This window comes from Geotrypetes seraphini, chromosome 8, assembly GCF_902459505.1.
Source record: "Geotrypetes seraphini chromosome 8, aGeoSer1.1, whole genome shotgun sequence".
Taxonomy (NCBI): Eukaryota; Metazoa; Chordata; class Amphibia; order Gymnophiona; family Dermophiidae; genus Geotrypetes; species Geotrypetes seraphini.
In genome coordinates, this window is record NC_047091.1 from 6,782,483 (window position 1) to 6,796,473 (window position 13,991).

At 44.0% G+C, this 13,991-nt stretch overlaps 1 protein-coding gene across 2 annotated transcripts in view; it reads left to right on the forward strand.

Annotated features, from left to right (window-relative positions):
* The window catches only part of FCN3 (ficolin 3), a 50,708-nt gene that overhangs the window by 25,891 nt on the left and 10,826 nt on the right, over nt 1–13,991 (forward strand). For both annotated transcript variants that reach the window (XM_033954747.1, XM_033954748.1), the window contains exons 8-12: nt 706–846; nt 2,773–2,835; nt 4,449–4,582; nt 6,013–6,142; nt 12,546–12,680. In XM_033954747.1, the coding sequence (XP_033810638.1) occupies nt 706–846; nt 2,773–2,835; nt 4,449–4,582; nt 6,013–6,142; nt 12,546–12,680 (603 nt within the window). The remainder of the gene's footprint in view (nt 1–705; nt 847–2,772; nt 2,836–4,448; nt 4,583–6,012; nt 6,143–12,545; nt 12,681–13,991) is intronic.

Below are 13,991 nucleotides of genomic sequence, written 5' to 3' on the forward strand. Positions count from 1 at the left end.
TTTGATCTCGCTACCTCTGGATGCAGAAGCAGCTCCACCAGTGAGCCTCACCTTCAGTCTGTCCCAGTATGGCAATTCTTATGTGAGCTGAGTATAGGACATTCAAGCCATTGTGACATCACTGATGAGGCTGGCTCTTAGGCATTGGTGGAATGAGGCATTATGACATCACAATCTGAGCTCTAGAATGTTGCTACTCTTTGGGTTTCTGCCAGGTACTTATGACCTGGGTTGGCCACTGTTGAAAACAGGATACTGGGCTTGATGCAAGGGAAAGGGGTCTTGTATACCACCTTTTTGCGGCTTTGGCATTCAGAGCAGTGGGTACTGGAGGATTAAGTGACTTGCCCAGGGTCACAAGGAGCAGCACTGGGATTTGATCTCACACCCTCTGGGTGCAGAGGCAGCTGTTCCACTAGTGAGCCACTTTACTTGACTCTTCTTTGCACTATTCAATTGCTCTGACTCCAGCTGTGCTTCAGTTTCCTCTGCCTCCTCCTCTCTCTCTCCATACGGTGGCATTCACTTTAGCATCTTCTGGCTTCAGCAACTGCTGTTCCTCTTTTGCCCTTCCGTGGCTCTTCATGCTCTTTCCACTGAATCCTATGCTATGCCACATTGCTGTAACCTTAACTTCTGTTGTCTTTCCTCTGAAATTTCTTCCTGGATGTTGATGGATGTCTCTTACCCACCCCTTCCTTTCAGAGCTGAAAGCATTATCCCTGTGTGGATTGGACAAGGCAGTCTTTTTCCAGGGTCAACCAGGGATACCTGGAACGCATGGATTACCTGGAACGCATGGGTTACCTGGTGCAAAAGGGGAAATGGGCTCTCCAGGGCTCCAAGGTAAGAGACGAATGTCTAGTTTGGCCTTCTCTCTTTTCTAAGAAGCATGTAGCAGGTCTTTCTGTGTAGCTTGAAAGACACAATAGAAAGAGACATTTGGAGCATTGAGATGAAGCATCAGATTTCTGCATCTCAGTGGCCACAAATTTGGTCTTGGAGAATGAGATGTACAGTGTCAGCATCTATGAGGCAAACTTGGTTGTTTTTTTGTTGTTGCATAGAGCGTTTTGGACCCTTGTTTACAAAAGTTAGATAGCTCTAAATCTAATAGATGTTGGCACTGTAATCTGGAACCAGGGACATTGGATCATCTACTTTATTATTGTCCCTGTATTAAGTTATTTTGGAATTCAATTTGGACTCAAGTAAATTCTCTATTGGAAAACCATATTGCGCTTTCCTATGATACTGTTTTATTTGGAATGATTATGAGGAAAAAGAGTCAAATATCATCACACAACAATAAACTTTTATTAATTATGACAGGGGTTGCCATTCAACATATTACCAATAACTGGAAAAATTATAATAATCTGAATTACACATTCTGGTGGAATTCGTTATGTCATATTTTTAAGATGGAAAGATCAACAGCGTTGCAAAAAGGGAATTATAATAATTTCATAAAGATTTGGGGGCCATTGGAAAAGTATTGTAATGAATAGGCATCATTTTTCTTCCTTTTTTAGATTTATTTATATGCACACTTAGGAGGGAGGGTTGGACTGAGGAAGGAAATTTTTATAATTATGTTTATAATAATAGTATAATATATTTTATATAGAATAACTGATGAAGGGTGGGTGGGTAGGGTTTTATCATTAATGGTCTATTAGATTTTAAAGTGCTATATTGGAATTAATTTATGATATATTTATGTGCACTTGTTTGATTTTAAAATGAATAAAGAATTGGAAAAAAAAAAAAAAAAAGAAAGACACAATAGACAAATTCTTTATAACTAACAATGTTTTAGCATGTACATATGTAGCAGACCCCTCCCACTTTCAGGTAAGCATCTAGTCCAAGGCACCTACCAGGAAGTAGGCATAGTTAGGGGCGGATCATGGAGGTGTTTTGCATGTAGGTGCCTGTTTTGGACTTAAGCGCGGTATTTAGGCCAAGAAAACCCTGGCGTAATTAGGGTGCGCCTAAGATTAGGGCGCCTACTTGCGTCTAAATTAAGACTGATTTGCGCTATATGCCACATTCCTCGGTGCCTGTGTTTTAGGCACCGTTTACAGAGTTGGGTCTAAAATGCTAAGCTAATATTCTGTAACGGTGATTTTGTGCACAGCCCCCCCCCTTACAGAATAATAGCACGCATCATTCTGGCACCTCTCTTTGGGTACCACTTACAGAATCTACCCCTAAGTTATGTAGGCACGCTGTATATAAAACAGTGCCTAGCACTGGCATCAATTGCATTGCTAGTCTAGAAACTGTATCGGTGCCTAAATTCAAGCTCCAGCTTATAGAATTGCCTTTTTGGTCTTCACTCCCAGTAGGGACATCCTGAAAACCTGACTCATCGGCAGTCTTCGGACTGGCGGTGAAGACCAGCACCCCAAGCAATTGCACAATGGCCGAGACCTTCTGCTCCCAGGGACTGTGAATGTTGTCACTGCAGAGAGCAAAGTCCTGGCCTTGATATTAAGCCTGGGCCTTTCTCAGGGCAGTGCACAGCACTGCTAAGGAGCCACCAGCCTAGTTCCTTACAACAAATTCTTCTTAAATGCATACCAATATGAAAAGGAAAACGGTACAGTTCAGGTCCTCCATATGTCCCTGCTAGCTTGGAGTTTTATGACAGTTGGAAAAGACTGCAATGTCCCAAGTTTATTCCTTGAAGAGGAGCTTTGGTCATTCAACCAGCTAATCCCAAGTGTTTCCTTCTCCCCCTCCCTCCCCCATTCCATCTTGTAGGACTAAAAGGTAGTCCTGGGATACCTGGAAAACAAGGACCAAAGGGAGACAGTGCAAAGGAAGGTAAGCCTTCTCATTTAATTATGGTCATATGCCCTCATATTTCTTCACCGTATCCTTCCTCATTCTTCAGTTGGTTCTTTTATATTAAGGAGGAGCAGAAATGGCCAGGAGATGAATGACAGAGTTGCACTGAAGAGATCTTTTATTCAGTGGCCTGACACGGCCGTGTTTCAGCATGTGCTTGCATCAGAGGTCTTAGCACAATTAAAACAAAACATATTTTGGGAAAGAAAAAAGTACTGAAAATATAGTGTGAATACAAGGAATGCCGCAAACAGGACCCTTAACCCCCCCCCCTACTCCTGCAATAAAACCTCGCCTCCCCCTCGTACTGCTTTTCTCCTTCCTTCTTGATCTCTCTCTCTCTACCTTACCTTCTATCCTCACCCTCATCGCTGCTTGCAATTCTGATAAAATGTTGTAAATCTGCGTGTCATCGCGGATCTTAATTAATTGATGTGAACCGCCTAGAACTCGCTGGGTATGGCGGTATACAAGAATAAAATTAAATTATTAAATATATAGTCAACACACATATTACTTACTTGCTACACTTCATCACTGACGCTGATACCGTGGATTGAAGACAAAGTTTTATTTTATTTTTCTTTCCAGCTTATGATTTATCTTTAATCTTATCTATTGTTTTGCCTTTTGTCTTTGTTTTGTTCTATTTCTATCATTTAAATTTCTCCAGAATTCTACTGTTCAACGGCTCCCCTTCTGCTTCTATTCCTTTCTCTCCTCTCTTCTACCTTCCAAAGTATTTAGATCAATGCTGTCTTGTTAAAATGTTTATTTTATTTTTATTTTTCCTCTAACTCTACTTTTCACTTCTCTATTACCCTCCAGGTACTTTAGTTAGATTGTGAGCCTTCGGGACAGTAAGGGAATTTTTCAAGTACCTTTCTTATTTCTAATCTTAATGTATATTTTCTGTAAACCACTTAGAACCTAACGGATGTAGCGGTATATAAGAAATAAATTACATTACATTACATTACATATTAATGATTGACCAAACAAAAGAAATAATAATATTCATAACAGACTAGCAAGGAGACGATGGGGAACAAGCAAATTTACCTGGTAAATGCTATCTTTAAGCACACATGTTGTACAGTATATTGGCTCCAAAGGACCAGGGACATAATAACATATGAAAAAAAAGGCAGTTAAGTGGAAATGTACAAAGAAATATTTCTAGACATGGGGAGGGGATTCTATAAAGCATTTTCCATATATAGTACATGATCTACACAGGGACAATGGCTGTTTCTAAACATCTGTCTGCAACGTTTTACCATTACATGCACTTGGTTTAAGCTTTGCCAGGAACCTAATTTGGGTGGAATTGTATAATCCGCTCATAGAAAGTTATACCCATTTCAGATTAGGTTTAACTTGTATGTGGGAGCATTTCTCCCCTCCTAGGGATTTTTCAAGGATACAGTGCCATAAAGGCTCTTGCGTGCATATGGTGCCCTTATAAAAATAAGGCATGTTTTTTAAATTTGCCCGAGGGGGACACTTGAAGTTACAGAGATTTATCATTTTCTTTTCCAGTTTGCACTTTGTTCATTAACAAAAGTTCTGTTTTTGTTTTTGCAAAGATACCAGGGCAAGAAACTGTAAGGAGCTCCAAGACCTTGGACACACCCTGAGCGGGTGGTACACAGTGCATGTGTCAACTGGCAAAGGACTCCGTGTCTTCTGTGACATGGACACTGATGGGGGTGGCTGGCTGGTAAGGCAGGAGAAAACGCAGGCCCCCAAATCTTATGCCACACTCTGTAAACGTCTATATGCATCTTCATACACAGACATACTGACAGTTTATTATTATTGAAAGCTTCTATTCCACTACTAATGACTGGGGAGTCAATTCAAAGTGGTTTACATGAGCTTCTGTAATGGTGTTACAATACATGAGCTTTTGTAAAGGTGTTACAATACAGAGTTAGAGATTTTCTGTGATGGTTTTCAATACAGCTTCTGATGGCACCCAATTATGGTTTTGGTGCATTGAGGCATCATGGTATAGGGCAGAGGTAGGCAATTTTGGTCCTCAGAATATCCACAGTACATATGCATGAGATAGATTTGCAACAAACTCTGAACTGGCAGGAGGGATCCCAAGCCCTCCTGCCGAAGACGGCACCCCTGAACCACCTCCTCCCCCTTGAATATGGGCAGGAGGGAGCCCAGGCCCTCCTGCCCACAGCGTACCCCCCGAAAACCCCCCCTCAAATACGGGCAGGAGGGAGCTCAGGCCCTCATGCCCACGTTGCACCCTGACACCCCCACCCCCCCTTGAATATAGGCAGGAGGGATCCCAGGCCCTTCTGCACCCCCAACACCCAGGCCCTTCTGCACCCCCAACACCCCCCATGGTGTACCCTCCTGTGACCCCAAGAATTCCCCCTCACTACCCAGGCCTCCTTAACCCCGGACACCCCTGCTTAACTTATCTGAATGTTGGCTGGCTGAGTCCCAAGTCCAGCCAGCCCGCCATCCTCGGAAAGGCGGGCTTAGGGCCTGATTGGCCCAAGTGCCTAAGGTCTCGCCCATAGGAGGAGCCTTAGTTACCTGGACCAACCAGAATTGGCCCAGTTGCCTTAGGCCCCTCTGGAACACATTTTCAGAGGATGTGGTAAGAGCGGTTAATGTACCTAGTTTTAAAAAAGGTTTGGACAAGATCCTGAAGGAAAAGTCCATAAATGCTCAACCAATAAAATTCAGATCAGTACCCACAGGGTCTTTAGGGGGTGGGGTGAATCCCCTGAAAGCCCTGACCGTATGCCACTGTGCAGCTCTCTAACGAATAAGCCACAGGTCACGGGCCTTTATTCCTGACAGCTTGGCCACACCTTGCCTCGTTTATGTCCATTTGAATGTTTAAATTAAACATTTCTTTTCTTGGTAATGATAATTCTATATTATTGAACTAATGTGTTGCCTCCCTTTTTGTTTCCCCCTTTGTGCTGTTCTGTCTTTTGTTTTCTCCTGTTTGTATGTCATGTTTGGTTTTCTTTCCTGTTGATCTCCCTTCTCCTTGATTTCTACTGCAAATCACGTAGATGTATTTACTGAATTAGGATGATAATGAATTGATTCAGCTTGCTATACCCCCTCAGAACTAGCATGAACTCACGTGCTGTCTCTGGTGTCCATCAGGTCTTCCAGAGGCGACAGGATGGCTCAGTGGATTTCTACCGCAACTGGGAAGACTTCAAGAAAGGGTTCGGAAGACAAGACTCCGAATTCTGGTTGGGGAATGACAACATCCACCTTCTCACAAGCGCAGGTAAGCTGCCTGCTGCAGGAGGGTGACCAAAGTCATAGACAGGAAAAAAAAGCAACTTCTATTTCCACTGTTCAAATTCCAGCTAGCAGGCATAGGTGACAGACAAAAATAAATTGAGATATTGTCTATTTTCTGTAAACCGCTTAGAATCCTAACGGAATTTAGCGGTATATAAGAAATAAATTACATTACATTACATATATATAGAAACATGATGGCAGCTAAAGGCCAAATGGCCCATCCAGTCTGTATAGTTTGTAATAAATTTGAAGATTAGCACTATATCTTTATGTAATCGCTCTTGTCCAAGTAAAACTTTGTATATTGAAATGTGAAAGGATGTCGCCTCCACACCAAAAGTTTCTTCAATATTCACCAACCCTCAGAAGTGCCACCATGATACTCAAAAGTTGGACCCAGTGAAGATATAGTGCGTGAAGCCAGATACAGTGAAATGTTTTGAGTTATCGTGGTGGCACTTCTGAGGGTTGGTGAATATTGAAGAAACTTTTGACAAGTGTGAGTCTATAGAAAGGGGTGTGGAGGTGACATCCGTTTCACATTTCAATAGTTTGGAATAAAGGCAGGATAGGGGAAATTTGAAAGAGAGATTTAAATATCTCCGGGGAATAAACGCACAGGAAGTGAATCACTTTCAATTAAAAATAATGTCCAGGACAAGGGGCTCATAGGATGAGGGTGAACGAGGGTAGACTCAGGAGTAATCTAAAGAAATATTAGTAGATGGATGGAACGGCCTTGTAATGGAGGTGATGAGAAAGATGAGAACTCAAGAAAGCATGGGACAAGCTCAGAGGATCTCTGAAGGAGAGGAAGACATTATAGAGGCTAGTGGCTGGTGAAGATGGGCAGGCTGGATAGGCTGTGTGGTCTTCACCTGCTATTATGTTCTGAGTTTCTCTTCCATCTCTATCTACTGAAGCTGAAACAGTAACTTATACCACTAACCACTGAATTATAAAAATAAGTAGAGGTGCCCGAGTCTAGGGCCACCATGCCAAAAAGCACTGGAACTGGGACAGCTTCATCTACCCACCTTTCAGTTTAGACCAGGGGTGTCAAACTCAATCACATTAAGGGGCTGAAATCCAAAACACAGGCTAAGTCATGGGCCAGACCCCACCCAATCTCCACCCCAGACCCCGCCCCATAATAGTACTAATTATAACACCATTTTTCCATTCATTTTTCATATATACACACACACAAAATTAAACTACACAAAGCACACTGTATGCTTCTCAACATTCATTTCTACCAGAACACAGATAACCCCTATGCAAATATGGGACCACAAACTAAAAGGACTAATATATACAAACGAAATCCAAGATTCAAGATTCAGCATGAATTACAACCCCTGAGAAAAAGAAACAAATATATTTCTTCCTGAGCAGTGAAAAATATAGACAGCAGCTTAAAATTCTCAAAATTGACACAATTCAAACACTAAATTAAAAATAAAACCATTCCCACTACCTTTGTTGTCTCCCTCCCTCCATGCTGTGCCTCCCTCCAGCGGGTGTCTTACCTTCTGGTCAGCTCCCAATTAGCCATTTTTATGCGGCCCGCACTCCGATGCCCCCGGTGTTATCTTGTGGCCAGCTCCCTCCTCCTCACAGCCGCAGTATGCGGCTCCTCGCACTTCCTGTGCCTGAACCGGAAACCTTCTCTCTGACGTCACAACGTCAGAGAGAATGCTTTTGTTTGAGGCGCGCGACGTGGTTTCGTGCACACTGCGGCTGTGAGGAGGAGGAAGCCAGCCACAAGGTAACACCATGGGCATCGGACTGCGGGCTGCCTAAAACAGTCAGGCTGGCCAGATTCAGCCCATGGGCCTTGAGTTTGACACCTGTAGCAGTGGTGTACCAAGGGGGGGCGGGGGGGTCCGCCCCGGGTGCAAGCTCTGAGGGGGTGTTCCCGGTCCGGTTCCCCCCCCTGCGCCGGGTTTCGCGTCTGGAAACAGCCTGCAGCAAGATCGCAATGCCAGCGATCTTTGCCTGCTTTGGCTGTTTCTTCCGCCGCGGTACCGCCCCTCCTCTGACATCAGAGGAGGGGCAGGACCGCGGCGGAGGAAACAGCCGAAGCAGGCAAAGATCACTGGCATCGCGATCTTGCTGCAGGCTGTTTCCCCAGGGAAATGGTGCGGGGAGGCTGGGGGGGGATGAGCAGTGCTTCGTGGTGGTGGTGATAGTGGGGGCGAGCGGTCCTTTAAGGTAGTGGGGGGGGCAGCAGGCCTTCAGGGTGGGGCGGGCAGGCAGGCCTTGTGGAGGGGTGGGGGAGACAGGCCTTCAAGGGGAACAGGCAGGGAAGCCTTCAAGGGGGGGGACAAGCCTTCGGGGGGGGGTGCAGACCTTCAAGAGGGACAGGCATGTAGGCCTTCAAGGGGGGGGGGCACAGGCCTTCAAGGGGAACAGGCAGGCAGGCCTTCGGGGGGGGGGACAGGCATGGTGTGTAGGGGGGGATAGAGATACTGGTTAGGAGGGTAGTTGGGAAAAGAAAGGGAGAGATGGTGGACCCTGGGGTGGTGGGGAAGGAGAGAGAGCTGCTGGATGAAAGGATAGTTAAGAAAAGGTGGATCTGTGGAGGGAGACGAAAAAAAGGAAAGATGCCAGACATCCGGGGGAGGGAAGGGAAACGGAAGGGGAGGATAGAGATGGCAGATGGATGGTTAGCATGGAAGAAGAAAGAAGGAGACCCTGGCAAGCAAGTTATCAGAAGACAACCAGAGCCTTGGACCAACAAGATTTGAAAAATAACCAGACAACAAAAGGTAGAAAAACTAATTTTATTTTCTGTTTTGTGATTACAATATGTCAGATTTGAAATGTGTATCCTGCCAGAGCATGGTGTTAGACTGCAAACGTGAGCTAGGATTTAACAGAGAGGAAAAGTCCTTTTTGTTTCTTTATTTTATTTACACCACAGCGCCAGTGTGGTTAGGAGAAGCCAAAGGGGGGTGAAAAAGCTATAAAATAAACCCACCAGGATGTTTGAAAAAAACACCCAATTGGACAGGAAAATCGAATTGAAAAACCAATTCAATAGGCTGAATCGAATCGAAATTTTTTTTCCTGAATCTGGTAGCACTAGTTTGCGCTACTGTCTTAGACTTTAGTACCTGGGATTGGGGAGAGATGGCATCCTCAGTACTTTATAATGCAAGTGAAATGAGGATTTGGTCAGACTTTTGAAGGGTCTGCAGAAGAAAAATATTGTATAGGCCGGGGACATGAGACAGCAGGAAATGGGAACTTTTCTTCCTTCTATTTTTGTGAATGGAAAAGCTGAGGATGTCAGAGAGTTCAGTTAAAATATGTGCTTTATAAGAAAATATAATACAGTGGTACCTTGGTTTACGAGCATAATCCGTTCCAGGATCATGCTCGTAATCCAAAATACTCGTTTTGCAAAGCAAAGTTCCCCATAGGCTTTAATGCAAACTCAGAAGATTCGTTCCACAACCAAAATTTGCAATGGTGGCCCAGGGGTAAGAACTTGCCTGCGGGTGCTGCACAGCAATTCCAAAGTGTTGCCTTCCTTCCTTGGGGTCCCCATGCGGCTGCCCTCCTGCTTCGGCGATGCCTCTGCCATCCGTCAGCGCTCTCCCGGCTCCCATCTAAACCGGCCGCCATCCTGAATGAGCATGCACGACTTCACCTCTCTCTCCTAAGTCAGCCACTGCCCTGACAACGTCCTGCGTGCTTGTACGTGGTGAGCGTGTTGTCGGAGCAGCAGCTCACTTAGGAGAGGAGAGAGGTCGGCCGATTTAGATGGGAGCCGGGAGAGCGCTGACGGACGGCAGAGGCATCGCCGAAGCAGGAGGGCAGCCGCATGAGGACCCCGAGGCAAGGAAGGCACCTCTTTCAAATCACTGTGCAGCACCCACAAGCAGGTACTCACCCCTGGGCCACCATTGCTGAGTGCTCGTTTATCGGGGCAGTGCTCGGTTTATGAGAAAAAAATATGCTGAGTGTTTTGCTCGTCTTGCAAAACACTCGCAAACCGGTGCACTCATAAACCGAGGTACCACTGTAATGTGTTTTATAAAGTTTATAGCATTGCTGGCTTACCCAGTGAGGTGTTCCTAGTGGTGTGGTGGCAGCGTGTCAATGTGTTGAGAGGAAGAGGTAGTTTGGGAAATTCTGCTGAGCATACTCCGGGCACATTTCCACCCCCCAGTTAGTCCACTCCACTCAACTGGTTCACACACTGAGTGGGTCTTTGGGTGTTGTTCCTGGGTAGTTGTTTTGTGGTCTCTTCCAGTGGTTTGTCAGTATCTCCTTCTGATCCAAAGAAGGAAACTTTGTTAATCTTAGCATTGACCTTCAGAATATGTTTGTAACAGCGCTGCTTGTGTGGCATTAGGCTATGTAGTGATCGAAAGAAAAAACCAGACCTTTGCACATTTTTGCACTATATGGTGGGTGTATGAGGAGATTCACATTTCCTGCACAGCTAAGTCCATGTGAAGTTACCTTGTGCTGTATTTGACATCTAGCAAGGTCTCTGTTTGGAAGGAAAGATCTAAACTTAAAAATGAAGTGGCCAGAAGTTATGGTAAAAGCAGATAGTGTAGCTGGTTTTAAGAAAGATTTGGACAAATTCCTGGAGGAAAAGTCCATAATCTGTTATTAAGACATGGGGGAAGTGTCTGCTTGCCCTGGATCGGTAGCATGGAATGTTGCTACTCTTTGGGTTTTGACCAGGATTGGCTACCATGAGAATGGGCTACTGGACATGATGGACCACTGGTCTGACCCAGTTAGGCTATTCTTATGTTATGTTCTCATCTGTAGGGGCCTTTGTTTCCACTTCTTATTTTAATGTATTTTTTTTCTGGGAACTTATCAGTGTTTTTTATAATGGGAACAAAAATGGAAGAGAATTAATGTGTGTGGAATAGGGGGTAACTAATTTCTTCAGCTAAATAATTCAATCCACCTCAACCAGACATAGGAGAACTCACGCACCATTCACACACCCTCCAACCAAAAACGTCAAAAGAAAAAAAACTGTTCGACAACCTCCTAGCCATTCGAGCTGCAACACTCGACCCCCAACCCTACAACCAATTGACATCGACCACAGACTACAAAACCTTCAAAAAAAAAATAAAAACCTTTCTATTCAAAAAACACATAAAACTGAACTAACACAATCAGAACTGTCCCAAGCATCACCTGCAACTATTCCATATGTACTTCTGATGTCATGACAATTCAGACATAATTTATGTTATGTTATGTTATGTTTGGAATAATGGTTACATATATGAGGTTCAATAAAATAAAATTTTCACTGCCTGTTTCTATTCTGACCCTTTATTCCGTTTCATGGTCATTACAAAAAATATTTTTTCACATGGGGGAGGTGTCAAAAAATGATGGGCCCCGGGTGCCACATACCCTAGGTGACCTGTAGTCTAGACTCTAAACCAGTGTCTCTCAAACTGTGTCCCATGGCACAATGGTGTGCCCCAAAGAGATTCCAGGTGTGTCACAAGAGATTCCAGAATTGTACTTTATTTTTAAAAATTCCCTTCATAAGTATACACTAGAAAAGATGAAATGTTCGTCGTGTACACAAGAGTCCGTCAATGTTATGAGTGTCTGTGTGTGTAAGGATACAATCGCCCAGACATGATCGGTCCTTGAAAACTAACAATATGTAATTTTATTTTTATAAACAGTAGTTATCCTAACTTAAGCAACAAAGCAATCAAGGCTTTGTTACCGTTTGGAGCATCTTATCTTTGCAAACTTTGATTTTCAGCTCTGACAGAAATTAAATTTAAAAAAAAAAAAGAGAATGATTATAGATGGTGGATGATGCAATACGTGTTTGCTTGTCAACTATTGAGCTGCGTTTTGAGATCATTTGCACTCATAAACAAGCACACCCATCCATTGATTAGCAATTCTATTCTGTCTACTTTAGTTTCACCGTTGTTACAATTACCCATACATCGCTTTAAGAATGTTAAATAAATAAGTCTCAAATTTAATTTTTTGTTGGTTTTCCAATTTTATAATTTCAATTATAATGTGCCATGAAAACCAGTTGCTCTGTTTAGCGTGCCTCAAAAAACAGTTGCGCGGGGCGGGGTGAGAAGTGTGTCTTGTAGGCATGTCCTGCCCGGCATCTCGCAGCACACAGTTTGTGATACACTAGTATAAGTAGCAGTGATTATTTTAATTTGTTATGTTTATCATCTACTTTCATCTTGCATGGTCCTTGATGCTCACTAATCATTCTGTCTCCTTTTTTCCCTGTGCTTCTGGCCATCCCTTCTGATCTTGGACAGAAGTGGTGGTGTGGAAGGCTTTGCTGCCCTTTTTTTTTTTGTGGTTTTTAAATTATTCTCTTTCACTGATTCCAGACACATACAAGCTGAGGATTGATGTACAAGATTTTGAGGGTCAGTCTGGATTTGCCGAGTACCCCGATTTTAAAATTCTCGACGAAGAAGAAAAATATAAACTTCTTGTGGGGCCCTATTCTGGAGGGACGATGGGTGAGTTATTGCCAAGTTTTCAAGTTTCATTTATTTTGAATACGCACAAAGCAACAAAACCAAAGGGAGAAGGGAGTTCCAACTTTGTCTGCAGTAAAAAAACCAACCAGGAACAAACAAACCAAAACTGCAGATATGTACAACGGTGTAGGCAAAATTTATTGTGACAACCATAGCGAGATTTTACAATATCCAGTGACCCTTGGCGATTTATATAATCCGTTCTTTCTACTATATATTTTTCTTCCCTTTTCTACCATGGACCCCTGATGAAGGTTGTCCGAAACACGGACCGTGTTGGGTCCCCTGTTTGGTAAAAAGGTTTTTAGATATAATTTGGTTGTCACAATAAATTTTGCCTACACCGTTGTACATATCTGCAGTTTTGGTTTGTTTGTTCCTGATTTATTTTGAATACAACACATTACACATAATATCACTGCAGCTTACCTCATGTTGCCTATAACAGGAGAAGGAGGAAATACAGTAAATGAAGGATAGTGATGGGGTGGTCCTGCAGTGCCATGCAGACCAGCACCCCAATAGGTCTGGGAAAAGTGCCGTCATGGAGGTTAGGGGGAAGGGAAATATGGCATTTGAGAGACTTGTCGATGGCAGTGGTGTAGCCATCAGGGAGTCTGGGCCCATCCACTTTTGGGCCAGGCTCACTTGACAGCGGTGCATCCTTCGTGTAGCTCAGGGGTGTCAAAGTCCCTCCTCGAGGGCCGCAATCCAGTTGGGTTTTCAGGATTTCCCCAATGAATATGCATGCACTGCTTTCATTATGTGCTAATAGATCTCATGCATATTCATTGGGGAAATCCTGAAAACCCGACTGTACTGTGGCCCTCGAGGAGGGACTTTGACACCCCTGGTGTAACTGGTGAGGTTATAGGAAGTTTTACTCCAGGTACATTTCACCCCCAGAATGTTTGTCCCTCCCTCCCCCCCACACACACCATTTGCCCCTCCACATTTTGCCCCAGGTTCTTTTCATGGAATTCTGTCACCTATGGTTTGAGGGATAACTCACCTCTGCCACCTCCAATGTAGCCATCCCTGTCACCTACTATCTCCCTCTGGCTGGGTCTCACTTGTTCACCCTAACTTTACAAAAGGGTTTAGGGTGACTACCCTCACACCCAGGTTGTTTTCTGGTATTGCCCAGAAGTGACATCATCTGGAGAGTTGATGGGGTCACAAGGAGCACTTTGTTGACTGCCGCAAACAACAACTTCAACTAGAGGTATGGGGGAAGTGAAGGGGTGGAAGGGAGGAATGGGAAGAGGCGGGGGACGGAGAGGAGGAGGG